This window comes from Myodes glareolus, chromosome 20 (genome assembly GCF_982192425.1).
Source record: "Myodes glareolus chromosome 20, mMyoGla1.1, whole genome shotgun sequence".
NCBI classification, from domain to species: Eukaryota; Metazoa; Chordata; class Mammalia; order Rodentia; family Cricetidae; genus Myodes; species Myodes glareolus.
Window position 1 is genome coordinate 42,490,326 of NC_142045.1, and position 27,128 is coordinate 42,517,453.

At 40.2% G+C, this 27,128-nt stretch overlaps 1 protein-coding gene across 6 annotated transcripts in view; it reads right to left on the reverse strand.

The window, feature by feature from the left end:
• Positions 1–27,128, reverse strand: part of Abhd18 (abhydrolase domain containing 18) — a 51,892-nt gene that overhangs the window by 3,272 nt on the left and 21,492 nt on the right. For 3 of the 6 annotated variants that reach the window (XM_087899515.1, XM_087899513.1, XM_087899514.1), the window contains 9 exons: positions 21,855–21,955; positions 14,545–14,623; positions 14,379–14,465; positions 11,680–11,705; positions 8,063–8,201; positions 5,215–5,304; positions 4,488–4,589; positions 1,642–2,005; positions 172–334 (listed from right to left, as the gene is read on the reverse strand). In XM_087899515.1, coding sequence (XP_087755641.1) covers positions 172–334; positions 1,642–2,005; positions 4,488–4,589; positions 5,215–5,304; positions 8,063–8,201; positions 11,680–11,705; positions 14,379–14,465; positions 14,545–14,623; positions 21,855–21,955 — 1,151 coding nt within the window. Of the gene's footprint in view, positions 1–171; positions 335–1,641; positions 2,006–4,487; positions 4,590–5,214; positions 5,305–8,062; positions 8,202–11,679; positions 11,706–13,912; positions 14,322–14,378; positions 14,466–14,544; positions 14,624–21,854; positions 21,956–27,128 lie in introns of those variants that run through there. The other 3 variants (XM_048424503.3, XM_085682408.2, XM_048424502.3) reach the window with 2 other exon arrangements.

The window sequence follows — 27,128 nt, forward strand, 5'->3', positions numbered from 1 at the left end:
CCTCCTGAGTGCTGGGATTAAAGGCGTGTGCCATCACTGCCTGGCTAAAATATTTTTCTTATATGTTTCTAGTCTTCCTATTTCCTTGTTGGCCTCCACATATTTCTTAAGCAAAAAAATATTCCTTTGAACAATCAACAAATAAATACCAATTTAGACAAATCATCTTACCTGAAGAGTCCTTGTTTAAAGAGATAAGCACTGATGTGACCCCCTTCTAGGTACCGGATTTCACAACCAGGCCAAATTTCTTGCAGGCTTCGAACTCCTGTCCGTGGAATATAGGCATCCTCTTTGGCTTGTACCACTATAATGAGGCTTGGGTCAACTGGAACTAAATATAGGATTTTGATGCATTAAAAAGTGCTTTGAATTTTACATAAATACCTAAAATATATTACCAAACAAAATGCAACATATATGAGTCTGTAATCCTAGCTACTTGGAAGGCTGAGGCAGAGGACTGCAAGTTCAAGACCAGTATGGACAATGTAGACCAGGTCTTAGACCCTAGGGAGGTGGTTTTGTTAGTGAAGTGCTTGCTGCACAAGCTCAGAAACATGAGTTTAGATCCCAGAAACACGTTAAAAGCTGGACACAGGGCTTCACTTATAACCTATGGGGACGCAGACACTGGCAAACCAGTCTAGTGGAATTAGTAAACTCTAGGCTTAGTGAGAAAGCTTGTCTCAAAAAGTTAGGGTGGAGGGTGACTGAGGATGACACCTGTGCTGACTTCTGGCTTCCACATGTATGTGGACATACAGATGAACATGCATACTCAAAGGAGAAAAACACTATGCCACGGTACCACAATATTCATTTCATAAAAACAAAAAGCTTTTTTTTTGTTTTGTTTTGTTTTGAAAACAGAGTTTCTCTATGTAGCTTTGGAGCTTGTCCTGGAACTCAACTCTGTAGAGCAGGTTGGGCTTGAACTCACAGAGATCTCCTGGGTACTGGGATTAAAGCTGTGTACCACCACTGCCCAGCCGCTCTTTGTTTTGTTTTTTTAAGACAGAATTCTCATGTAGTCCAGGCTGGACTGTGCACTTCTGACCTTCTCATCTCTACCTCTGAGTTCTAATGCTAAGATTACAGACATGTAGCACTGTAACCATTTTGAGTTTATGCAGCGTGGGGGACTGAGCCCAGACGTTGTGCATGCTATACCCCCAGACCTAAAATGAATATTCTAAAGATATAAACAGAAAAATAAAAACAAACAAACTTGCCGGGCAGTGGTGGTACACGCCTTTTATCCCAGCACCCGGGAGGCAGAGGCAGGTGGATCTTTGTGAATCCGAGGCCAGCCTGGTCTACAGAGTTCCATGATAGACTCCAAAACTATGAAGGAACCCTGTCTTGGAAAAAAAAACAACAACAAATAAACAAACACACACAAGGGAGCTGGAATGATGGCTTAAGTTGTTAAGAGCACTGGCTGCTATTCCAATGGCTCACAATCATCTGTAGCTCTAATTCCTGGGGATCTGACACCCTCTTCTGGCCTCCATGGGCACCAGGAATGTATGTGGTATACAGACACGCATGTAGGCAAAACATCTGTCCACACATGAAGTGTAGCTAAGAAATATTTACAGAGCACAGCTGTTCCCAGTTTCCTGTGAAAATTAGTACCTGAGAAGTTTGCTACATGAGTGCATTCATCCATGACTCCTTTCATGAAGATTAGAGATTCTTTCTGAAGACTGCTTCTTTTCTGTTCTTTGCTGAGCAGGTGAGATGACTGAGGGTTGTAACTTGCATAACGACTTTTGTTAGTTGAGAGTGTTTGATTCAGGCATTCCATCTTAGCGGTATCTTGCAACAAGTGTCCTTTTGAAGTCATACTGATAGATGTTTTACCAGAATTATGGCACTCGACATGCTTTGGGGACACAACTTGGTCCGTTGTATCTAAATTTAACGTTCTAGAAACCAGCTTGTCTGCACTGCTAGGGAAGTGTTTCATGAAGTCATGTCCCATTTTGAAAGAATCTGCCTGAATATATGATAAAAAGGAAAACATTTTATATTAGAAGTTTGTGAAACATTTAAAAACAGGAAAGGAAAGAAGAATTAGTAGGTAAAATATATAGCAGGGCATACATCAATGGAATAGTCTCAGAAATTAACAACAAGCTAGAGGTAGTAGCACACACTTATAATAATTACAGCACTTAAGAGGCCGAGGCAGGAGAACAGGGTGTTCTAAGCTAGCCTGAGCTACCCAGTGAGACCTTATCACAGATCTCCCCACCTCCACACACAGAGTAACGGAAGTATTTTTTTTTCTTCCTTTTTCTGGCATAGAGTCCCACTACAGAGGCTCCCTCCCATTCATGAACTTCCTGCCTTGGCTTCCCAGTACTGAGATTACACAGGCTATCATCCCTAGTTCAAGTGCCTTTCAAGGCACATGGATGAACACTGAAGACATTATGGCATGTGAATAAACCAGGTACAAAGGGCAAAATGTATATTCTGCTTTACAAGATTTACACAGTCATATTTGGAGACAAATAAATTGTGGTTGCTAGAGGTAGCACGAAGGTGGAAGTGGTAACTGTTGTCTAATGGGCAGAGTTTTAATTTGGGAAGAGGAAAAGTTCTTTTTGTTTTTTCAAGATGGTTCCTCCGTGAAACACCTCTGGCTGTCCTGGAACTCACTTTGTAGAACAGACTGGTCTTGAACTCACCGAAATCCACCTATCTCTGCCACCCGAGTGGCAGATTAAATCCGAGTGCTGGGATTAAAGGCGTGCGCCACCACTGCCTGGTGCAAGATGAACCGTGCTGAGGTGGATGGTGGTGATGGCTGCACAACAGTGTGGGTATGCTCACTGTCAGTGAACTGGACCACCAAAACGCTTAAAGTGGCATTTTTAAAAATGGTAAGTTTCATGTCGGTAGATTTACCATCATTATTACAGGGCCAATGGGAAAACAGATGCCAAAATTTGAAGAGAATAAAGATAAATAGCACATTCATTGTTGAATGTCGCCTAATGAAGAATCACACCTTTAAACCACCCCCCCACCCCGCACTCAGGAGATAGAGGTAGGTGGATCTCTGAACTTCAAGCCAGCTGTGTCTATAAAGTTCCAGGACAGCAGCCAGGCTACAAAGAGAAACTCTGTCTCAAAACAAGTCAAACTTACCTGCATCAGATTTTACTGCCCAAAATTTCAAAACAGCTATAATCTGCTTTAACTCCAGATTTTCTAAAAGTTTTATGGGCATACTTGAACTAAAATATACATTTAAGCACAAGAAATAGCTACTTGAAATCCCCCTTTTCGGGATAGACTAACAATTAAAAAATATAAACGAAAAAATGCCGGGCAGTGGTGGCACAAGCCTTTAATCCCAGCACTCGGGAGGCAGAGGCAGGTGGATCTCTGTGAGTTCGAGGCCAACCTGGTCTACAAGAGCTAGTTCAGGGACAGGCACCAAAGCTACAGAGAAACCTTGTCTCAAAAAACCAAAAAAGAAAAAAAAAAAAAGAGAAAAAAAATGCTGCCTATGAAAGTTGTAAAAATAGATTAAAATTTTGACTTATAAATACAACACAAATCAAAATAACTCTATTATATTTACATATCTATGTTTTATTATTAATTATAACCATAATTAATTAATAAAATAATTACAATTACAATTCTAATTAATCTCAGCACTTGGGAGGCAGAGGCAGGCGGATCTCTGTTGAGTGAGACCAGCCTGGTCTACAAGAGCTAGATCCAGGACAGGCTCCAAAGTTGCAGAGAAACCCTGTCACAAAACAAAACAAAACAAAAAGTAAGAAAAAAAAAGAAACTCAGTATGTAGACCAGGCTGCCTGTGAACTCCTAGAGTTCCACCCGTCTCTGCCTCTTCATATTGGAACTAAAGGTGTGTACCACTATGCTTATATTTAAAAACATTTTTGAAATTAGGCATAGTTGTAAATGCTTGCAATCAAGCATTAAGAAGTCAGAGGCCAGCCTGGACTTATATAGCGAGACCCTGTCTTTAAAAAGAAAGTAAAAAAAAAGTTTTCTTGTTATATAGTCCAGGCTGGCCTCACACTTGTAGTACTTCTGCTACCTAAGATGAAGAATCACCTTTACAATCTCTCTGCCTTAGCCTCCAAATGTTTGAATTTCAGGCATGCATCACCATGCTTAGACAAAGAAGAGTAATCCCGAAGTTTAAAAGTATGTATTTCTTTTAAAAAATTGCTATCTTTTTTATATAACTAAATATGTAATCAACCTTTACTCCAATGTTACATGAACACTAAAATATTTACTCCCAGCTGGGTGTGGTGGCCCACATCTTTAATCCCAGTATTTGGGAAGGTGAAGGCAGGAGGATCTCTGAGTTCGAGGCCAATTTGGTCTAAAAGTGACTTCTAGGATAGTCAGGGCTATTACACAGAGAAAACCTTATCTCCAAAAACCAAAAACCAACAAACCAACCAAACAAACAAAAAACTTACCCCACAGTATTCAAGCATATGAATAATTTCTTCTTCATAAACTGTCTGTGTGTAATACTGCTTTTCCAGCTCCCGCCAATTAATCGATTTACTCAATACACCCTAAAATAAAGTAAAATCAAATCACGACATACCTTTATGTTTATTAATTACTGTGTAAGAGAGAGTTAATAATCGATTCTTTGAAAGGCCTGCTGATATATTTAAGTGGAGTCTGGGAATTTGATCAATAAGCAGCTTTTACACTGATCTACAACTTTCTCTAAATGATAGAGTGGCTCACTGTAGTCATATGGTTTGTACAAGCCTGCGCTCCGCTTAACACTGAACTTCCTTCTCAACTGCTGGGACACTCAAGGTGGAGGGTGTCTAACCACAGACCCTTAAGTCTGAGAGGCTCAATGATGAGCAGCATTTTACCACTTGGTACAAGTGATTGCTGGAGAAATTAAGCATAAGCCAAGAGAGTTGGCTGAGCAAGGACCCTTGGAAGCCTACGCTAGGTTTAGTTCATGTGCCTTTTGTTGATTTTCTGTCATATCTTCTAGCAAAAGTTAAGTATTCTCTCTCTCTCTCTCTCTCTCTCTCTCTCTCTCTCTCTCTCTCTGTAGAAGTGTGTGTTCTGTTATTCCTTCTAGTAGTCACTAAAACTAGGGGTGATTCTGGGAACCACCAAGATAACTATATTTAAGTACATGTTATCAAGTTTCAACCACAATTCAATTACCGTAGTGAAGACCCCAGATGCAGTGGACCAAGACAGGCATGGAATCAATGGCATGGGCTTGGGCCAGTTGGATACTGCTAAGGAGGCCATCTGTAATATGACAGAAGTAATTTAGAAAGTTTCTAGTCATTAATGTGAAAAATAATACTAAAAAGTACTTTGTTGGGAGTACAAGAGAGAAGACAGGAACACAAGGGTTGTAATATTTATAGAATGCCCTCAAATTATAAATTCAACAACATACAACTTTCTTTTAGGAAGCAAGAAACTATAAAGGCTTCGTTACGAATGTTTTTGAGCCCGTCTTGCTGTGCACACAGGCTGCTTCTGCTTCACACTTGTGTTCTTTTCCCTCAGCCTCTCAGTACTGGGATCATAAGCAAGCACCTGCTACACCTGGCTCAGAGTAACACTGTGAATTTAAGTTTTTCGAGTTCAAATGATCATCTATAGCAAATTTTACATTAATTTTTAAATATATAAAATACACACATACACATCATGACAAATACACGATACGTGACCAGAGCACATTTCAGATACTACCTACATTCAGTGCTTCATGGAGGAAACAGCGTAGCAAGCAATTATGGCACAGTACTGTGGAAATGTACTGAGGGATGAAGCACAGCCGGCAGGTGAAGCTGAAACTCTAAAAAGGTCGCTGTAAAGGGGTTGTTTGGCTAGGAGATGACACAAGGGGGCACTAGAGAGACCCAGCTATAGTCCTGTGAAGCAAGCTGGCACATTTCGAGCAGGAGAAAGCAAAAATCTGACTTAGAGCATTTCAAGTTATACCAGAGAGGAAAAACTTCCAAGAATGAGTCTGGGACTCAGATCAGTATCTCAGCCCTTATCAGAGGTTCTTCTTGCAGTAGATGAGAACAGGGACCCACAACAGGACAATATACAGGTAGGAGACATTGGGCCAGGAGGTGTTGATACAAGTCTTTAATCCCAGTACTGAGGTGTGGGGAGTAGGGCTGAGGAAGGCAGATCTCTGAGTTTGAGGTTAGCCTGGTCTACAGAATGAGTTCCAGGATGGCCAGGGCTACACAGAAAAACCTCATCTTGAAAAACAAACAAACAAAACAAACCAAGAGACTTTGGAGCATTTGGCCTTAAATGAGATGGTTTCATCAGTCCTGTTCTCAGAGCTCAGGGATCAATATAGAGCAGAAGGAAGCAAAGAGGAGGTGGGAAGTTCGTTAAGAGACAGAGGTAGTAAATGACTCCAAGGAGCCAGTGTCTTCCAGACACAACAAAATGGATACATATATGAACTCACAGAGACTGGCAGCATGCACAGAACCTCAACACGTTCAGATTGGATTGGGTACCAGTTCTGAGAGAGAGACGCTGATATGGGATCACTAACCGAGAAGCTGTCTACAATTGGTAGCCACTGAAAAGGGGGAAAAATGAGTCTCCTCCCAGGTCCCATGTCCAGAAGTAGGTGGCCAACACAAAACAAATTAATGGTATTTTTGTAGACTTTTCAAAATCTCAACTAGTTTTGTTTGGACTTTTTTTGTGTTATTAGTCTTAAGATAATTTGTCTAGGGGGCTGGAGAGATGGCTCAGCGGTTAAGAGCACTGCCTGCTCTTCCAAAGGTCCTGAGTTCAATTCCCAGCAACCACATGGTGGCTCACAACCATCTGTAATGAGGTCTGGTGCCCTCTTCTGGCCTTCAGGCATACACACAGACAAACCATTGTATATATAATAAATAAATACTTTTTAAAAAAGATAATTTGTCTATGGTTTCAATTTGGGGGGGGGTGTTGTTTATGTGCATTTCTTGTTTGTGTATGTGTGTGTGTGTTTGCTTGTTTTTTAAAGAAAGAGTGTGGATTGGATGGGTAGGGAGGTAGTGAGGATCTGGAAGGCATTGAGAGGGGTACAATGAAAATGTCACAATGAAATCTATTATGTTGGACAATTAATATACACTAAAAAATTAAAAAGTACTTTCCGATTCAATTCTCTTCTAACCAGTAGCAAAAGTAAGGGTATACTTTGTATATTGAAAAGACCCTTGAAAGGTTAGATTTTGTTTTGTTTTTTCAAGACAGGGTTTCTCTGTAGCTTCGGAGTTTGTCCTCAAACTCGCTCTCATAGACCAGGCTGGTCCTGAACTCACAGAGATCTGCCTGCCTCTGCCTCCCGAGTGCTAGGATTAAAGGTTTGAACCACCGCTGCCTGACTTTTGTTTTTTGAAACATGGCTTCTTTTCTTTTTTCTGTATTTTTGGTTTTTCAAGACAGGGTTTCTCTGTAGCTTTGGAGCCTGTCCTGGAACTCGCTCTTGTAGACCAGGATGGCTTCAAACTCACAGAGATCCTCTGCCCCCCAAGTGCTGGGATTAAAGGCATGCACTACCACTGCCCGGCTCACTGGCTCACTGCCTGGCTTTGTAATTAGCATTTTTTAAAAGATTTATTTATTCATTATTTGTACAGTATTCTCAGTATTCTGTTTGCATGTATGCCTGCAGGCCAGAAAAGGGCATCAGATCTCATTATAGATGGTTGTGAGCCACCATGTGGGTGCTGGGAATTGAACTCAGGACCTTTGGAAGAGCAGTCAGTGCTCTTAACCGCTGAGCCATCTCTCCAGCCCCGTAATTAGCATTTAATAAAGTATTAAATCCAAAATCTGAGTTATATCTGGAGTTGTATAATATTTATGCTTGTCTACCTAAATTTTACAAAATAACATTTTTTTCATCATTGGAACTATTACTACTGCCTATTTTCACCAACATTAAATTCATGCCTCAAGTACACTTAAAATTACCCCTACTTTAAAAAAAAATGATAACGAAATATAAGTTGAAAAGACTCACATGTCCTCCCATGGATATTCCAGTCATTCCGAGAGGTCCATAACCTTCCCTCTCGAGCCAGTGCAAGAGGGCCGCAGACTCCAGAATAAGAGCGCCTCCCATCACAAATAGGTCAGACACATTTTTTAAGCTGGATCTTCTAGCCTCACAAAACAAAATAGAAAATGATTTATTAAATCATTTATTTATTATTAAATTATTTATTTAAAAATGCATTTACATTTTTAATACTTTAGAAAGTTAAGAAATTATTGTGTACGGGTGTCTATTGGTGCGTGTGCACATGTATGCAGGCCACAGTGTGTGCAGAAGGCAAAAGACAACTTTGTGGATGGAATGGAACCAGTTTTCTCCCTCCACCTTTATGTGGGTTCCAGGGATTGAACTTGGGCTGCCAGCTTGTGCAGCAATTGATTTTGTCAGTTCAGCCATTTCACTGCTTCACAGTTACATTTTAGTGTTGCTGGATTTCTTCCTGAGACAGAGGCTTCCTATGTAGCTCAGGTTAGCAGTGAGCTCATATGTAGCCCATAGTGGCCTCAAATTTGAGATCCTCCTGCCTCTGCCTCCTAAGTGCTGAGATTTCAGCTATGCGCTACCATGTCTGATTTCAAAAACTTATTTTAATCAATTTATCTTTAGACTGGGCCTTGCTAAGTGTACCAGCTTGACCTTGAATTCTAGCTCTATGTGCTTTAGCCTTAGTGCTGAGGTTACAGTAGTGCCATGAAACCTGGCTAGATTCATTTAAATAAAACCAATATATCTGGAATTTTTCTGTTATCATTATTTTATTTATTTATTTATTTATTTTTCCGAGACAGGGTATCTGTAGTTTTGGAGCCTGTCCTGGAAATAGTTCTTGTAGACTATGCTGGCCTTGAACTCAGAGATCTGCCTGCCTCTGCCTCCCAAGTATTGTTTTCTGCAATTAGGGACTTAGGTAGGTGTTAAAGTCTGAGGAGACCAAGGTTCTGATTTCAAACTGGTCATTTCTTCACAGAATTAATGTAAGGAGGCACCCACTGAAAAATCACTAAGTGAATTTGTGTACATTTTGACAAGATTTCACTGGAATGCAGAAGAAGGAGCAGGTGTTCAGGCTCAGCCTCCACAGTGAAACCCTGTTTCAAAAGTGCTAACAACAAACGTTCATCACAGTGGATCACATTCCATCAGAAAAGACCCTACTTTATTTGTTTCCTGTCCCAAGCCAGTTATATAAAACATATATACATACACACACACACACACACACACACACACACACACACACACATATAAAAATACATTTTTATTTTTCTTTTGAGACAGAGTTTCTCTGTGTAACAGCCTAGCTGTCCTGGAACTAGCTCTGTAGACCAGGCTGGCCTCGAACTCACAGCCCCCTGTCTCTGCCTCCTAAGTGCTGGGATTAAAGGTGTGCGCCATCACCACCTGGCCAAGTTGTCTATATTTCATTTCAAAATGTATTTTTTGACCTTGTATTGAAGTTATAAATTCTGAAGCTCCGCCCCCTGCCACCCCTCAGTTGCTCTTTTCTCAGGAGATACTGGTGGGAGGCTCTGGACAAGAGATGCGCACAGTGGTACAGCGGACCTGGTCCAACTGCTTCCTTTCTTTTGTGGTCTTTGTTCTTTGTTTACCCATGTTTGATGAAAATAGACTTAAGGTGACTTTTTAAAAGAGAAAGAAGCCGGACATGATGGTATATCTCTCTGAAGGCTGAAGGAGGCAGCTTGGACAACTTAGTGAGGTACCTCATTCAGTCTCTACCTCCCAACCACAGTCAAAGCAAGCAAGAGCAGTAAACAGTGATCTAAAGATTTAAACTGGCAGGGGGGTGGTGGCGGTGATGCACACCTTTAACCCCAGCACTCGGGAGGCAGAGGCAGGCAGATCTCTATGAGTTTGAGGCCAGCTTGGTCTACAGAGCAAGTTCCAGGACAGGTTCCAAAGCTACAGAGAAACCCTGTCTCGACAAACCAGACAAAACCAACCAACCAAACAAACAAAAAAAGACTTAAACTGTAAGCCATTGTATTCCTGTTGAACTCTTTGAATGAAAAAAAGCAAACAAACTGGACTATCATCACTACTTCTCTTTTTTAAGGCCATGGATTAAATGCTGGGCCTTGTCTACACTAGGCAAGGGCTCCAACTCCAGCCCCACCTCAGCCCAGTACAATGTTTTCTGTTTTCTTTTGTTTTTTCTTTTCTTTTTCTTTCTTTCTTCCTTCCTTCCTTCCTTCCTTCCTTCCTTCCTTCCTTCCTTCCTTCCTTCCTTTTCTCGTTCTTCTTCCTCTTCCTCCTCTTCTTCTGCCTTTTTTTTTTTTTAAATTGCGATAGGGTTTTTCTGTGTAACCCTGCCTACCCTGGAACCCAGAAATCCACTTGACTCTGTCTCCTGAGTGCTGGGGTTAAAGTGTGTACACCACCACATTCAGCAGGAACAATGTTTTCTAAACATAATTCTAAAAAACAATTCTGCACAGAAGAAATCATTAGCATCCCCATTCTATAAATGAGTTAACTCAAACTAAAGAGGCCAGGTTATATAATTAGCAAATGACAAGCTATTATTCCAACCTCAGTCTGTATGAATCACAGTCTTTTATTAATTCAAGTTGTTTCTTGTTAGACAAAACAAATGCTTTGGTTTTTAAGCAACTTATGGATAAGGAAAAAATACCTCCTATATTTGATTTCAGGGATTGTCTCCAGACTGAAAAGTCTTGAACTATTTAGCTTGGACTGTAATTTTCACAGTTTCACAAAGTTCATTCTAACCCAGTCCTCACAGTAAGCAAGGCCCATTAGATGCTGATCCAAAGCACATACTTATCCAAAGCACATACTTCCTTCTGGAGAACCCTGCCCCAACCCTCCTGGCTACTGCCACCTAGCGGACATGATAACTATGTCTTCAAAAGGCTGCTTCAGGATGGTGGGGAGCATGGTGAGACCAGTGGATCTTATGAGCACAGGTCCACTGTCACACTTCATTGGCTGTGAAGTGAGTTCTTTGGTCAGATGCAGTGCCGTGGGGAAAACCACAACGGAGGGTAAGTTGTGGTAAAGATAGCACCATTATCGAAGTCCATGATGGTGCTTTTGGCAGAAGCATTATGTGCAGGAAAGGAAAATCCATAACCAGAGTAAGTATTCCAATAAGGACAAAGTTTTGCCCTTTTCATAAAAGAAGGTCCAGTGTAATCAGTCTGCAGAGGACTTGGATTTGGTTCCCATCATTCATATTAGATGTCTCACAACCACCTGTAACTCTAGCTCCAGGGGATCCAATGTTCTCCTTCTGGATTCTATGTGTACTTACATTCACATGTGTATACCAACTCCCTACCCAACACACACACACACACGGATTTTAAAAATGTATTTGTATGGTTTCACAAATAAGAGATAATTTGAATCAGCCTAAGCTTTCTAAATCTATCACCTTACTAGACATTAAAATGTCAAAATCTTAAAAAATAAAAATTAAAGCCAATATTCTTACTAAGTTTTACAAGTAATTGAAGAAATGGTTAACTAAAGACTACCAAGCACTTGTCCTAAAGACTGCAGAAATAAAGACAGTAAAAGTGACAGATACTTACACTTGGTCCTTGGGCTTCCTGCAGCCATTTGAGAAGATGGGTCAAAGAGAAAGTTTTAAAATAATTAAATATACTCATTTCAGAACATATTATTTAAGCACAACAGTTAAATTTGAATACAACAGCCAAATAACTACTTTCCCAGTGACTTGAAAAGCTGTTTAGAAGTCTTCAGATTTTTCAACTTAGTTATTTTTCTTAATTTACAAAGTTTTACTGAGATATAATCATAAACCAAATAAATCACTTATTTGAAATTTATAAATTAATATACTCAGTATACTTACAAAGTTACATAATCTAAAACTTAGATTTAAAATAAAAATTATATATATAATTTTTCTTTTTTTGAAGACAGGGTTTCTCTGTGTTACTCTGGCTGTCTTGGAACTCACTTTAGAGCAGACTGGTCTCAAACTCAGAGGTTCACCTGGCTTTGCCTCCCGAGTGCTGGGATTAAAGGTGTGTATCACTACTGCCCAGTTTATTGATACAAATGTTTATTTCAGAAATCCAGGAAACATAGAAAAGTATTCAAGGCTACTTTACAGTTGCACATGGTTTGGGTCTGTTTCTGATGGCTTTAGGGACCGTGGGCTTGTCCAGAATCCTGTGCATTTGTTCTGTCACTGAGAGCACATGGTCCAATGACCCACTTTTACATCCTACTTTTACACAGTAAGCTTTTATTTAAACTTAACAAATGCTTAATATTTACCCAATACTAGTCTAAGGATCCTGTATAACCTAAAAAATCATTCCCACCTAAAAGTGGGAAACAGACCCGAAAAGGTAACTGGTGGTCTGAGGACACAGCTGCCAAGCAATGAACAGCACCACTATCCGCCTGCACTCCAGTGTTAGGAACCAGGTCCCTCAGCAGTTACTCTCCAGGGCACATTCACTTCTATTGTCTTATATAAGCAAAGTATATAAGAGCATTTTCTATGTGTAGCTTTTAAACTTTGTTTTGTTTTGTACTATGTTCTTAGAATAAATTTGCCAGACTGAAAAAAAAAACTCTGTCAAGAGATCTGAGAGATTATTTTTTCCTTATTTTCCCCTTGGTAGTACACGAAGGGCTTGAATCCAGTTCACAAGCTAGGCCACTCATCACCCCGCCACACCTGTGCCCAGCTGTGAGCTGGCCCTGTATGTGGGTGTGGGTGTAGGTGTGTGTGTGTGTGTGTGTGTACGCTGGTTCATGTGGAGACCAGAGGTTGTCACTGGCATCTCCATCAATCACTGTTCACCTTGGCCGATGAGTTCCAGGAATCCATCTGTCTCCACCTCCCCAGTACTGGGGCTAGAGATGCGTGCCAAGGTGGTGCTCTTTCATGTGAGTTCTGGGGCTCTGACTGAGGGTCTCCGTGTCTGTGTGTAGGCACTTCGCTGACTGAGCCATCTCCCCAGGCAGATGCGAGATGTTTTAAGCCTCTTAATACAGATATTAAAATTGCTTTTGTCTGGAGCGAAACTGGTTCTCAGCCATTTGTCGTCAGTTCCCCTTTCACAGTAGCTTTCCTAATACTGTGTTTGTCATTTAAGAAACACTGGTAATTGTTGAACTTTACATTTCTTTTATTATTAGAAATGTTGTGTACCAGTTTATTTCTTCTTCTATGAATAGTCTAATGTCATCTTGAAAAATTAAGCATTGTTCTAGATCTTCATCTTTACTATAAATATATTTGGAAATGATCATTTCTTTAATAGTGAATATTTGACTTATTAAGTCCAGCATAAGAACCTCAAGAATTACAAGTACAATTTATCATTATTATAAATAAGATTAAATATTATGTTAGTCTCACTATGAAGCCTAAGCTGGCTCTAACTCAAAACCTTCCTGCTTCAACCTTCTGAGCATCTGAGATAATAGGAAAGAGACACCATATATGATACATTCTTTGCTTATTTTGAGACAGGTAGTTCTGGCTGTCTTAGAAATTGCTATGTAGACCAGGCTAGCCTCAAACTCAGAGATTCTGCCTGCCTTTGCCTCCCAAGTGCTGGGATCAAAGGCATTGTCCACCATTACCACACCTGGTCTTACATTTTTTATAAATATTCTTTTGGTCAGGATTTTTTGTAGCTCAGGCTGGTCTTGAATTCCTAATTGCTACTTTTCATTACATTTCCTTTTAAAAGGTGTAAAATAATCTGACATTCTTGATTTTTAAATATTTTCGGACCTTACACTGGATTTAAGTAGTTTTGAAAAGTTAGTTACCACTGGGGCTGGAGAGCTGGCTCAGCAGTGGAGAGCACTGGATGTTCTCCTAGGGTACCTGGGTTCAACTCTCAGTACCACATGGCAGCTCACAACTGTCAGTTCCAGGGGATCAGGCGCCCTCTTCCGGTCTCCACAAACACCGAGCACACATATGATACACAAACATAAGTGCAGGCCAAACACCCATACACATAAAATAAAATAAATAAATCTTGCTGGGTGGTGGTGACATGCACCTTTAATCCAGCACTCAGGAGGCAGAGGCAGGTGAATCTCTGTGAGTTCAAGGCCAGTATAGTCTACAAGAGCTAGTTCCAAGACAGGCTCTAAAACTACAAAGAAACCCTGTCTCAGAAAATAATTTAAAAAAAAAATCTTAAAAAAAAGTACTACTGATTATTCTTTTGAAGAGAAAATATATAAATAAAGATATAAAGAAACTTTTAAAATATAACAAAAGGATATAATAAGGGTTTTCTAGCAACAATGAAGCCATTCGGGCCTCCTTAATCATAGGACGAGCCATGAGAGTCCTGCGCCTCCAGTAATGCTAAGGAGAGAGATGGCACACTTAGAATACAATAGCAAGTGCTGAGAAGTCCTAAGCATTTCTAGAGTTGAAGTCTTACATGGTCTCCTGTTCCAGCCAGATGAATGCACACAGGTCTGTATCTGCTGTTCCATTCCTTAGGCACAATAAATTGGAACCTATATATAAAAAAAATGAAACCTTTCTTAATGAGCTTTAGCTACAAACTATACACACATATATAGTTACTTCATTGTGGAGAGGGTCTCGCCATTATAGCTCAGGCTGGCCTGGAACTTACTATGTAGCTTAGGCTGGCCTCAACCTTGTGGTCCTCCTCCTACCCGAGCATCCCAATTGCTGAGGTTACACGTGTGACTCATCATGCCTGGCTCTAAACTGTCAATTTAAAATGTATTATAATTAAATTCCCTAACAGGATGGGCCAGTGGATTTACATTTACTTATTTACTTTCGTATGTGCATATGTACATGTGTAGGTGTGCCCTGATGCATGTCAGAGACAAGAGATACAAGCAAGCCCTATATTAGTTCCACCAGTGTAAAGATCAGGGGAGGTGGAAAGCTCACTTCACATGCAAAGGTCTGGGTCCAATCTCCATCAAAACAAAAAACTGGCCATAAGCGCATATTCCTATAATCCTACACTCAGAAACTAGAGGCAGGAGGATCAGAAGTACAAAGCAATTCTCAGCTACACAGCAAGTCTGAGGCCAGCCTGGCATAGATGAGACCATCTTAAATAAATAAACAAATAAATAAATAAGCCAGGTGTGGTATTCACTTGTGTTCCCAGTACTCGAGAAGTAGAGACAGGCAGATCCTTGAGTCTTGCTGTCCAGCTAGCCTAGTCTAATCTGTAAACCCTAGGTTCCTTTAAGAAAAAAGGTGGATAATTCCTGCAAAACAATATGGGAGGTGAACCTATGGCTACCACCCACATGTGGATTCATATACCACCCCCCCCATCCTAGGTAAGATAATATAGCACGAGTAATAAAAACCCAGAGATGGATATTGGGGTTCAATTTGAAGATCAGAAAAGCAAAGCAGCCAATCACTGGCTCTTACCACTACCTCAAACTGAAATGGTGATCCTACTTCCACAAATCCTCAGAATGAGACTGAGTGTGAGACCTGTCTCCTCCCATCTTATATTACTCTCTAGTGCTGGGATTAAAGGCCTAGACCACCACCACCCGGTCTCTAAGGCTAACTAATGTGGTTGCTGGGATTAAAGGTGTAAATAACCACTGTCAGGTTTGTATGGCTGACTAGTGTGGCTGCTTTGCACTGACTTTTAGGCAGGCTGTATTTATTAAAACACAAATAAAAGTCAGGCAGGCAGGAATGACACATGCCTTTAATCCCAGCACTTGGGAGACAGAGACAGAGGCAGGTGGATCTCTGTGAGTTCGAGGCCAGCCTGGTCTACAAAAGCTAGTTCTCGGACAAGCTCCAAAGTTACAGAGAAACCCTGTCTCGAAAAACCAAAACAAACAAACAAAAAACAAAAACCTCACAAACAATATACCACTGTAAGATAAAAGACATTTTGTACTAGGAACCTATAAATACTGATTTTAAAATTTCAATCAGTAGTTAGCATTTAACACTGCTGCCTCTGAATCACTGCTTTCCTTAACAACTAGTTGTAAAGACCGAAAGTAGTACTTTTGAGTTTCAAACTGTATATTTCAAAAGCAAACATTGCTATGTTTTCTTGTTTGTTGTTTGTTTTTGAGATAGGGTCTCTCTGTGTAACCACAGCTAGCCTGGAACTCATTCTACAAGCCAGGCTGGTCTCTGCCTCCTGAGTGCTAGGATTAAAGGCATGGGCCATCACTTCTGGCTCCTGTGCTGTTTTGGAAGCTAGCAAGGCTTAGAAGGAATATACTCTATCACATGAAATGAGCTATGTCTTTTCCTCTCCTTTAGAACTCCTTTCTGATTCTGCATGGTTCTTTGGAAATTCAAGTTTTAAATATGTCATTGCGTTGTCTGGTTTCCTGAGTACAGACAGAGTGGGCAAGAGAGTGCTGAGGCAGCAGCATGTGGCTCTGGTGAGGCACCCCATAAGCCTTCATAAAGGACTCCCAGCACAGAGAAATAGATCTGATGCCTTCTCCTCCTTCCCTCTACTGATACTATTTACGGTCGGTTAAGCACATGTAATCACCATCTTTTTTCTTTAGTATTCACATACAAGGTTGCCTGTTTTCTTTTTGGCTTAACTAATCAGCGAATATGTAGTCTGTCATCATGTTAATAGCTGGTTGGTATTCCCTGCTGTGGTGCTACTATAGTTTTAAAACCAGGAACTGTGGCACATACCTATAATGCAGCACTTAGGAGTCAGAGGGAATCGTAAGTTCAAAGTCAGTCTCAACTACATAATGAGGCTTTTCTTGTTTTGTTTTGTTTTTAGAAAGCCTGGGACTTAGAGAGCCATCTGCTTGTCTTCCAAGCGCTGGTATTAAAAGTGTGTGCCACCACACCCAACACAAAGATGGTTATTGCAGTTTTTAAGATTACGTGTGTTGGAATCCCATGGAGGCCAGAAGGCATCAGACACTCAGAAGCAGAAACTATGTGAGCCTATGGGGACTGTGAGCCCCCAAGTAGGGGTGCTGTGAACTGAAACCCAGTCTTTTGCAAGAGCAGCAAGAACCCTTACCTGCTGAGCCACCTACAAGGTTGGCTAAAATTACTTTAGATCCTTGTCTTAACAGATCAAACGAAGCAAACAAAATGTATATATGCTTAACATTACGCCTACTGATTTAGAAATATCACTACAGATCGATATAACAATTTTAAAACAGTAAGGAAAGAAAAAAGAAAAATGTTGGAGATTCTTCTCTTCTTTTTCTTATGTATTTTTCTCAAGAAATCTTTTGAGATTTATATTTCAGGCATCTGGATTAGTTTGAAGACCACATGCATGTAGTGTCTGTGGAGGCCACAAGAGGGCATCAGATCCCCTGGAACTAGAGTTACAGATGGTTGTGAGCCACCATATGCGTTCTGGGAATTGAACTCAAGTTCACTGGAAGAGTAGTCAGTGCGTGCTCTCTCTCTCCTCTCTCTCTCTTTCCTCTCTCTCTCTCTCCTCTCTCTCTCTCCCAAAGAAATTTTAATTTATTTTTATTTTATGTGCACTGGTGTTTTGCCATGGGTGTTGGGTCCCCTGGAACTGGAGTTAGAGCTGTATGAGCTGGGAATTGAACCTAGGTCCTTTAGAAGAGCAGCCAGGGCTCTTAACCTTGAGTCATCTCCCCAGTCCTGCCTCATGCATTTAATTTTTAGATATCAATCCCAGTTCCCCCTCCCTCCTCTCCTCCTGTTTCCCCCACCTTTCCCTCATCCCCATTTACTCCTCAAATTTTTGTTTTGTTTTTCAAGACAGGGTTTCTCTGTGTTACAGTCCTGTCTGTCCTAGAACTTGCCTTGTAGATCAGGCTGGCTTTGAACTCACAGAGATCTGCCTGCCTCTGACTCCCAAGTACTGTGATTAAATGTGTGTGCCAGCACCGTCAGGCCTGATTTTTTTACTTTTAATCAGCCATCATAAAAGCACGAAGTCAAAGAGACAGAATCACAGGAAATGAACTAAGTAACAAGAGGACACAAGTTTCTTCTTATGGGCTCTAAATAACATTTCCTATTTATATGACAATATGATAAAAGTTTAAAATCTACACAATCTTACAAACCCAGAAATTTGTACCAGGCATGGTATTATGCGCCTTTAATCCCAGCATTCATGAGGCAGAGGCAGGTGGATTTCTCTGATTCAAGATCACTCTGGTCTACATAGTGAGTACCAGGATAGCCAGGGCTACATAATAGAGAGACCTTGTCTCAAGCAAAACAAAACAAAACAAAAAATGAACATACCCCCTCAGAAACCCCAGAAATTCCTGAAGATAGTCAGGTAAAAGATGTATGAAAGAGTGTTTACTATTAGGTTGCTCAAATGGACCAAACATGCAATTTAATTATGTGCCTTGGAGAATTAGAAAATTATGGTAGTGCCACAGCAGGGAATACCAATCATCCATTAACATGACAACAGACTATCTATTCACTGATTGGTTAGGCCAAAAAGAAAATAAGCAGCTTTGTATATGAATAGCAAAGAAAAAAAGGTGATGATATATGTAAAATAGCAATGATCTCTTTGTGTTGGAGTTATTAATACTTTGACTTTCTCTTATTTGCATTTTGTTATATCTTAATGCAATGATGTAAGTTACAAACACCCTGCCCAATCAAATGGGTAAAGAACAGAAAACCAGATGTGCATCAGTGGGAATTTCTACTCATCAAAATAAATGACGCTTTAAGATTAATGCACTGCCAACCATCACCTAGGAACCTGAGGCAAGAAGCCTGACAGTTTGGAAGCTAGCCTGGGCTAAATATTGACTGTTTCTCAAACACTCTTTAAAAACATAAAAAACAAATGCTATTGCACTGTTAAAAATTGGTAGTTTCCGTATTACTGTTCTTTTTATCAAAATAAAGAATTTCTTTAACTCTTAATAATGTTGAAATTATATTATTCCTCAAACTGAGTCTCCCATTCCTCCCTCCAGTCATGTTAACCTATACAGTTTTCTGAAGAAGCTGAGAAGTTACAACAGCACACAGATCCAAGGAGCATAATTACAGTATGCAGACACATGTATTGCTAATAGATAGTCTAGAGAACTGTGTGCTTATTTAGTGCTTTTCATAGGCACTGAATAAGATTTTCATCCCTCCTATCACTCAACTCCTCTAACAACCACAAGAGATGAAGTGTCGTCATCTCTATTTTATAATATACGATTCAGAGAACAATCTGGCCCTAAGGTCACTGGATTAATAAGTAGTGGAGCCAGGGTTCAGTGCAAACTGTTTAATGCCAAAGTCCTTGTTCTTTGCTCTATACAACACTGATTGCATTTTATTTTGAGGTTAATAAAAGAAAAAAACAAAAACAAAACCAAAAACCCAGGTCTGGGAAGACAGTTCAGCAGTTAAGAGCCCTAAAGAACCCAAGCTCAATTCCAAGCATCCACAAGGTGAGAAACAACCATCGACAATTCCAGGCCCAGGATCTCACATTCCCTTTTCATCTCCTGGGTACCAGGCAAAACACATGTCGCAGACACACACGTTAGCAAAACACCCCCACATAAAATGAAATAAACATGCATAAAATTTACAATAATAATATTTTAGAGTAAAAAAATAATATTAACCACAATAGTTAAAGTTATATTGGTTCCCACTTTGTTTGGCTTTTTTTTTTTTGTTGTTGTTTTGTTTTTTCGAGACAGAGTTTTACTGTGTAGACCTGGCTGTCCTGGAACTTGCTCTGTAGACCAGGCTGGCCATGAACTCAAGAGATCCACCTGCCTCTGCCTCCCTAGTGCTGGGATTAAAGACTTATACCACTTTATAGGTTAATTTACTGAGTTATAAATGTATTGAAACTTAACTACATAGCTTAAGCATGGTTCCATTGCAGAATGAACCTTCCTCACTGCTACTGCAAGCAAAATCTTTTCTGTTTGTTTTGAGACAGTTTGTTTCATGTGTAGATCAGCTGGCCTGGACTATCCATGCAGGCCAGGATGGCCTTAAACTCACAGAGATCGACCTGCCTCTGCCTCCTAAGATTAAAGGTGTTTTCCATCCATCAGAGGCAGAAATTAATCTATTAACAATAATATATTAATATACATATTAAATATAATTATGTTATCTATCTATCTATCTATCTATCTATCTATCTATCTATCTATCTATCTCCAGATGTGGTGGCATATTCCCTTAATCCTAGCACTTGGGAGGCAGAAGCAGATAGATCTCTGTGAGTTTGAGTCCAGTCTGGTCTACTTAATGAGTTCCAGAACAGTCAGGGTTACATAGCAACTCTCTCTCTCTCTTTCTTAATAATCGATTTTAATTTATTTTATGTGCATTGGTGTCAAGGTATCTCATTCCCTGGGACTGGAGTTACAGACAGGTGTTAGCTGCCATGCAGATGCTGGGAAATAAACCTGGGTCCTCTAGGAGAGCAGCCAGTGCTCTTAACCGCTATCTCTCCAGCCCGAGACCCTGTCTCAAACAAACAAAGGGTAGGAGGAGAGCAGTGGAAGACTGGGAAATGCCCCAGGGAGAGGATCTGAGTTTGGACTCCAGCAGATGTAAAAGCCAGGGGTGGCTTATGTACTCCAGTAACCTCAGAGCGCATAAGCAATCACAGAAAATATATTTTTGAGATTTAATTAATTAATTAATTTCATTTATTGATTTACCTATTTTTTGAGACAGGGTCTCACTATGTAGCCCTTTTGGAACTGGAACTCACTACACAGACCAGTATGGCCTAGAACTCAGAGATCTACTGGATCTTTCTCCTGAGTGCTGGGATTAAAGGCATGTGCCATCACATCTGACTTGAGATTTTTATTTTATATGTATGAGCATTTACTTACCTGAATATATGCTATGTCTGAGCATCAAATGCATACAGTATTAGGAAGGCCAGCAGAGGGCACAGATCATTGGGAGTTACTTCAGTGGTTAGTTACCCCTAGTTTCCAGGAGCCATGTTGGTGCTAGAAATTAAGTCTGGGTTCTGTGAAACAGCAGCCAGTGCTCTTAACCTTTGAACCACCTCTTCAGCCCAGAATCACAGAAATTAAAAAAAAAAATCACTTTATGTGTATGAGTATTTGGCCTGCACTAATGTCTTACACTACGTTCATGCAATGCCTACAGAGACCAGAAAAGAGCATTGGGTCCTCCAGAGCTGGAGTTATATATGGTTGTGAGAAACCAAGTGGGTGTAGGGAAGTGAACGTAGTTCTTCTGAAAGATCAGCCATTGCTCTTAACTACTAAGCCACCTCTACAGTCACATCATCAAAGGCATTTAAAAATGAAATTTTATTAATTGTGTGTGTGTGCGTGTATGGGCATACATGTGGAAATCAGAGGACAACTCCTGGGAATTCTCTTCTTCTATTATTTGGGTCCTGGGAACTGGTGAAGAAGTGACTTTACCCATCAAGCTATGTCACTACCCCTCAAAGTGGAAATCTGAATGAGCAGAGCTGGCACGTGATTTAAAATCCTTTGGAAATATTTCTATGTGACTATGTGCATGTCTGGATTTCTGTGAAAACGGTGTTGGCTTCTTAAGCTTCATACAGTACAACCTTAATTCCATGTCAGTAGTATGCATGCGAGGGTAATTAATCTCCCAGTGTGGACAATCAGGGCATCATCCACACTCTGTGAGCACAGCAGTACTTACGTGTACTCAGCACCTTTGGACACACGCTGTTGGAAGGAACTCACTAATCTCCCTTGCTGAACAGATGCTTACCTTGCAATAACAGACTCAATTGGCATGATACCAGGCACATAGTGGGCCATGGGAGAAACAAAGTGTCCATCTAGGATCTTACAATCTGACTGCTCTTCAACCTAAAAGAAAAGAAAACCAAGGTGTATGCAAAGTAGACTAAGGTATCAGTCTGTCACAGACTTTTTGATGAAAAAGAATTCTATTCCACTAAAAACTAACATTCTCTCTCAGTTCTTGTACTTAAGCCTCATTTTTTTAAAAAATTATCTTTTTATTTATTATGTATACAATATTTTGTCTGTGTGTCTGCCTGCAGGCCAGAAAAGGGCATCAGATCTCATTTCAGATGGTTGTGAGCCACCATGTGGTTGCTGGGAATTGAACTCAGGACCTTTGGAAGAGCAGGCAATGCTCTTAACCGCTGAGCCATCTCTCCAGCCCCCTTAAGCCTCATTTTTTATGATTTATTTATTTTTATTTTACGTGCATTGATGTTTTGACTGCATGTATGTCTATTTGAGGGTGTCAGATCTTAGAGTTACAGACAGTTGTGAGCTGTCATGTGGGTGCTGGGAACTGAATCCAGGTCCTCTAGAAGATCAATCAGTGGTCCTAACCACTGAGCCATCTCCCCAGCCCCCCCTTGAGTCTCATTTTTACCAACAATTACTGAGCTATATTCTTAGCACCAAAACCTTTTTCAGTGCTCATTATGTTTCCGTCTAGCCCACTGCTTTTTCCCACCAAAAGACAGAGTTTTATTCAAGACTACTTATAGTTTCATATTTATTTAAAGAATATCATATAACTGATATCTTCTGCAATATTTCATGCTTTTCTTTCAGACCCCTCCCTTTATATTTACCCAACAGGAAATTAGTCATCATTCGTACCTCTTTAAAGACATCTTCTATTTACACATATTTGTTTTCTTTCTATTCTACAGTCCAGTTGGGAAATAATAAATTTAATTCACACACTGGCAGGCAATGTCAAAAATAAAATACAAGCTAAAGAAATTCAGTACCATTCAACAGGACTAGGAGTATGGCTTAGTATAGGAGCACAAGGCTAGCAGGGAGATCTTGGGTTCAACTCTAGGTACCACAAAAACACAAACAATCAAAAGCATTCAACAATATAAAAGCAATCAAAAGTACAACTTAGAAGCATCAATAATTGCTGCAGTCTAAGCTGATATCAAGTATTCCGAGTGGTCTGATGTCACACTACCTGCTGGTGCGTTGTGTAAGGAGAAAAGGGGATTTCTATCTGTAATAATGGCAATTTACAGGCAGCCATGGTAACACAGGCTTAAAATCACTATGGTTTTGAAACTGAGCCAGGAGCCTCACAAGTTCAAAGCTAGCTTGGATTACACGGCAAGACCTTGTCTCAAAAAATTCACACCAAAAAGGTAATTTGGCTAACATTCACTATTTATGTTTCCTTCTCAAGAAGTTATTCTTTAAAATAAATAAATAAATAAATAAAACCCCTATTTCAGGTCAAAGGTCAAATTAAAGTAGCAGGAAATTATCACATAAAAAACACTAAAAACAACAGCAACAACAAAACAAATGAACAAATAAAAAACCCCATCCACATTAGTGTCTTCAGTTCTTCAAATCCAGCACGTGTCTGCGAATTAACATTAGTAAGAGGGTTCTCTTCCACACAGCAGGCACTCTACCAATGAACTAACTACATTCTTCATCCCTACCATTAAAAAAACACAAACAAGCTGGGTGTTCATGAAGCACGCCTTTAAATCCCAGCACTCAGGCAGATTTCTGTGACTTTGAGGCCAGACTGACCTACAGAGTGAGTTCCAGGACAGCCCTGCCTCAAAAACAACAACAACAACAACAACAACAACAAAACCCAAAACACCCCACCTCAAAAAAACCATACAAACAAAAAACAAAACGAACCACAAAATGTAGACGTTGAACAAATACCTATTTAACAACCCAAAAAGTTTTTAAAAAGGTTAAAACACTATTTTACCACACACTGTGTTACAAAGGTTTGCTTATCAGACTCTAATCAGCCTATATTTTTGCACCAGTAGAATATTATAACAGAGTCAGGCAGTGGTGGTGCATATCATTAATCCCAGCACTCTGGAGGCAGAGGCAGAGAGATCTCTGGAGTCTGAGTCCAGCCAGGTCTACAGAGCAAGTTCTAGAACAGGTTCCAAAGATAAACAGAAAAACCCTGTCTCGAAATACAAACAAACAAACAAACTACTATGTCAGTAAGAGCAGGTTTACAATACTCATTTATATATATACGATTATATTAATCTCTTTGTCATTCTTCCTTTTCAGAGTATTCCTGCTCGGCTTGTACCATCTTTTCCCCAAACAGAGACAGTTTTAACTTTATATACTACATATCATCTGTTTGTGTAACTCAGACTTGCCTTGAACTCACTGTAGAGCCAAGGGCATCTTTCAGCTCCTGATGCTATGCCTCCATTTACAGAGCGCTAGAATTACAGGTGTGTGCCACCACAACAGGTTTTATACTGTGCTGGGTATCCAACCCCCCAGGCCTGTGCAAGCCAGGCAAAAACCCTATCTATCCACAGATCTATATCCTCAGCTCTCCAAATTCTACAATGATTAATTGGAGCTGTGCTGGAGTGAAAAAAAATGCTTGAGGAAAAATAAATCTGTACAAGTACTAAATTGTAATCCAAGAATTCCTCCCTCCTTTTATTTATCTTTTAAAAGATTTATTTAAGCATGAACATAGGTTTAGTAAGAAAAAATGAGAAGAGTTGGAGAGATGGCTCAGCAGTTAAGAGCACTGCCTGCTCTTCCAAAGGTCCTGAGTTCAATTCCCAGCAACCACATGGTGGCTCACAACCATCTGTAATGAGATCTGGTGCCCTCTTCTGGCCTGCAGGCATACACGCAGACAGAATACTGTATACATTTTTTAAAAAATCTTAAAAGAAAAGAAAAAAGAAAAAATGAGAAAGAACTCTCGGGAGTAGGAGGGCTTCAAAGGGAGCAATATCCTTCATTTGATTTTTATGTTGTTTTCTATAGCTTAAGAGTTCCTGGCCAGGTGTGATGGTGCACACCTTTGGTGGGCAGATTTCTGTGAGTTCAAGGCAAGCCTGGTCTACATAAGTGAATTATAGGCCAGTCAGGGTTACATGGTGAGATCCTGTCTCAAAATCACAACAAAACCCATTTTCTCATATATCTTAGAATCAGAAACTACTATCTCACTAACTAATACAGAGGACAGCGACAACTAACGTGAAAGGGACTAATTCAACAGGCAATGTGAGGCTGGCTGCCAAGGAATAAAGACATCTTAAGACAGATACAAAGTCAGAAAAAACAGGGCAAGACACAACTCAGCAGATAATAATCAAATTGTAAAAACAAGCAAAGGGGATTGGCAGATGGTTCAGCAGATAAGAGCACTTGCTCAGGCAGAGGACCAGAGTTCAGTCCCCAGCACCTGAGCCAGGTGGCCCACAACTCTAACTCCAGGTACAGAGGATTCAAAACCTTCCTGCCTCTTCAGTCAGACACACACACACACACACACACACACACACACACACACACACACACACCTTTCTAAAAAATAAGCAAAGGATTTGAAAAGACCTAACAATTGGCCCAATATAGTAAGAAGTTCAGCACCATTCATATTAGGGAGACACAGATACAGAGATATTTATATTAGGATGCTGGGAAAAGTACAAGTGCTGGTGAGAATCTGGTCACACTGGTCTCCTGTACAGTGCTGGCTCACATGTACAGTAAACAGAACTACTTTGTGTAGAATGTTCACATGACATTTGTACTTGACTGTTCACAGTAGCATTATTCATACCAGCCCACAAATAGTAGAAACAATCCAGATGTTGTTGGACTCTAGTGTCCAAACACCGAGAAGGAGTCACCCCCAGAGACCAACTCATACACCACAGCCGATGCAAAAGCACGAGGATTTTATTAATTCTGTCATGACAGAGTCCCTCAGCATTCGGGAAGCCGAGAGACCGCGAATAGCTGGTACAGTCTACTTTTAAAGGAGAAGGGAGGGGGGTTGTTCTTTGACCATTATGACTGGCTTATTCGAAAAGGGCTAATACCAATAATTGGCTGGAGAGCAATTGTCAGATCAGATGAGGTAAGAGGTCATTTTGACCCCATTTCCCAGGAGACTGAGTCAAAACATACGTGTATGGGTAATTGTTCAGGAACTGAGTATGTGCATGTGTAGCTGTTAGGTCCTTGGTTCCCAGGGGAGGAGGGGAAGCACTAAGGCACGGAGGCTGAGAGGGTTTGGAATTGTCAGAAATGGCTTCAGAATTGTCTTAAAGTCTTACAATGTCTATGAATTCATGCGTAGATAAAAAATTATACAGTCACAGAAAAGAATACTGATACATGGTACGACATGGACAAGTCTTATAAACATACTAAGAGTGGCAAGAGAGATGGCTCAGTGGGTAAATGTAATCCTCTAGTCTACTAAGCTACATGTGTGAGGTAGCATGGGTGGTTCCCCCACATACACCATGTACACAACACAATAAATAATAAAAAATAATAAACTAAAAAATTTTCTAAGAGTCAAAAGTCCACATACTGCATAATTCCATTTATAAGAAATGTCCTAAATATGAGATACAAAAAGCAAATTAGTAACTGCCAGCATGTGGGGAAAGAAACAGTGGGAATGCTAGCTAGAGTGTTAGTGTGTCTTTGGGGTCAATAATATCATGGAATAAAATAGTTAAAAAAAAAAGCAATTGATAGCTAATGGTTATATATTTAGGTAACAAATCTAAACATTCCGCTGTATACATTAAAAAAAGTAGACTTTAAGACAAATCATTATAATTTAAATTTTAAACACTGAGGGTGGGATGTGTCTTAACTCAAATTGTTAAGATTATCTATCCTCAAGAGAGGTGGCTCAGAGGTTAAGAGCACTGACTGCTCTTCCAGAGGTCCTGAGTTCAATTCCCAGAAACCACATGGTGGTGGCTCACAACCATCTGTAACGACATCTGGTGCCCTCTTCTGGCCTGCAGGAATACATGCAGGCAAAACAAAACACTATACACATAATTAATAAACAAATCTTAAAAAACAGAGTACCCACATTGAAAAGTTAAGAGGCTGTGATCCCCCCTGTCTGGACGGGTATTGCAGTCATGGGAAGTAGATTTAATAAATTAAAAAAAAAAAAGATTATCTGTCCTCTCTGGAAGCACAGAAACAGGATCAGAGGTAGAGACTAGCAGAG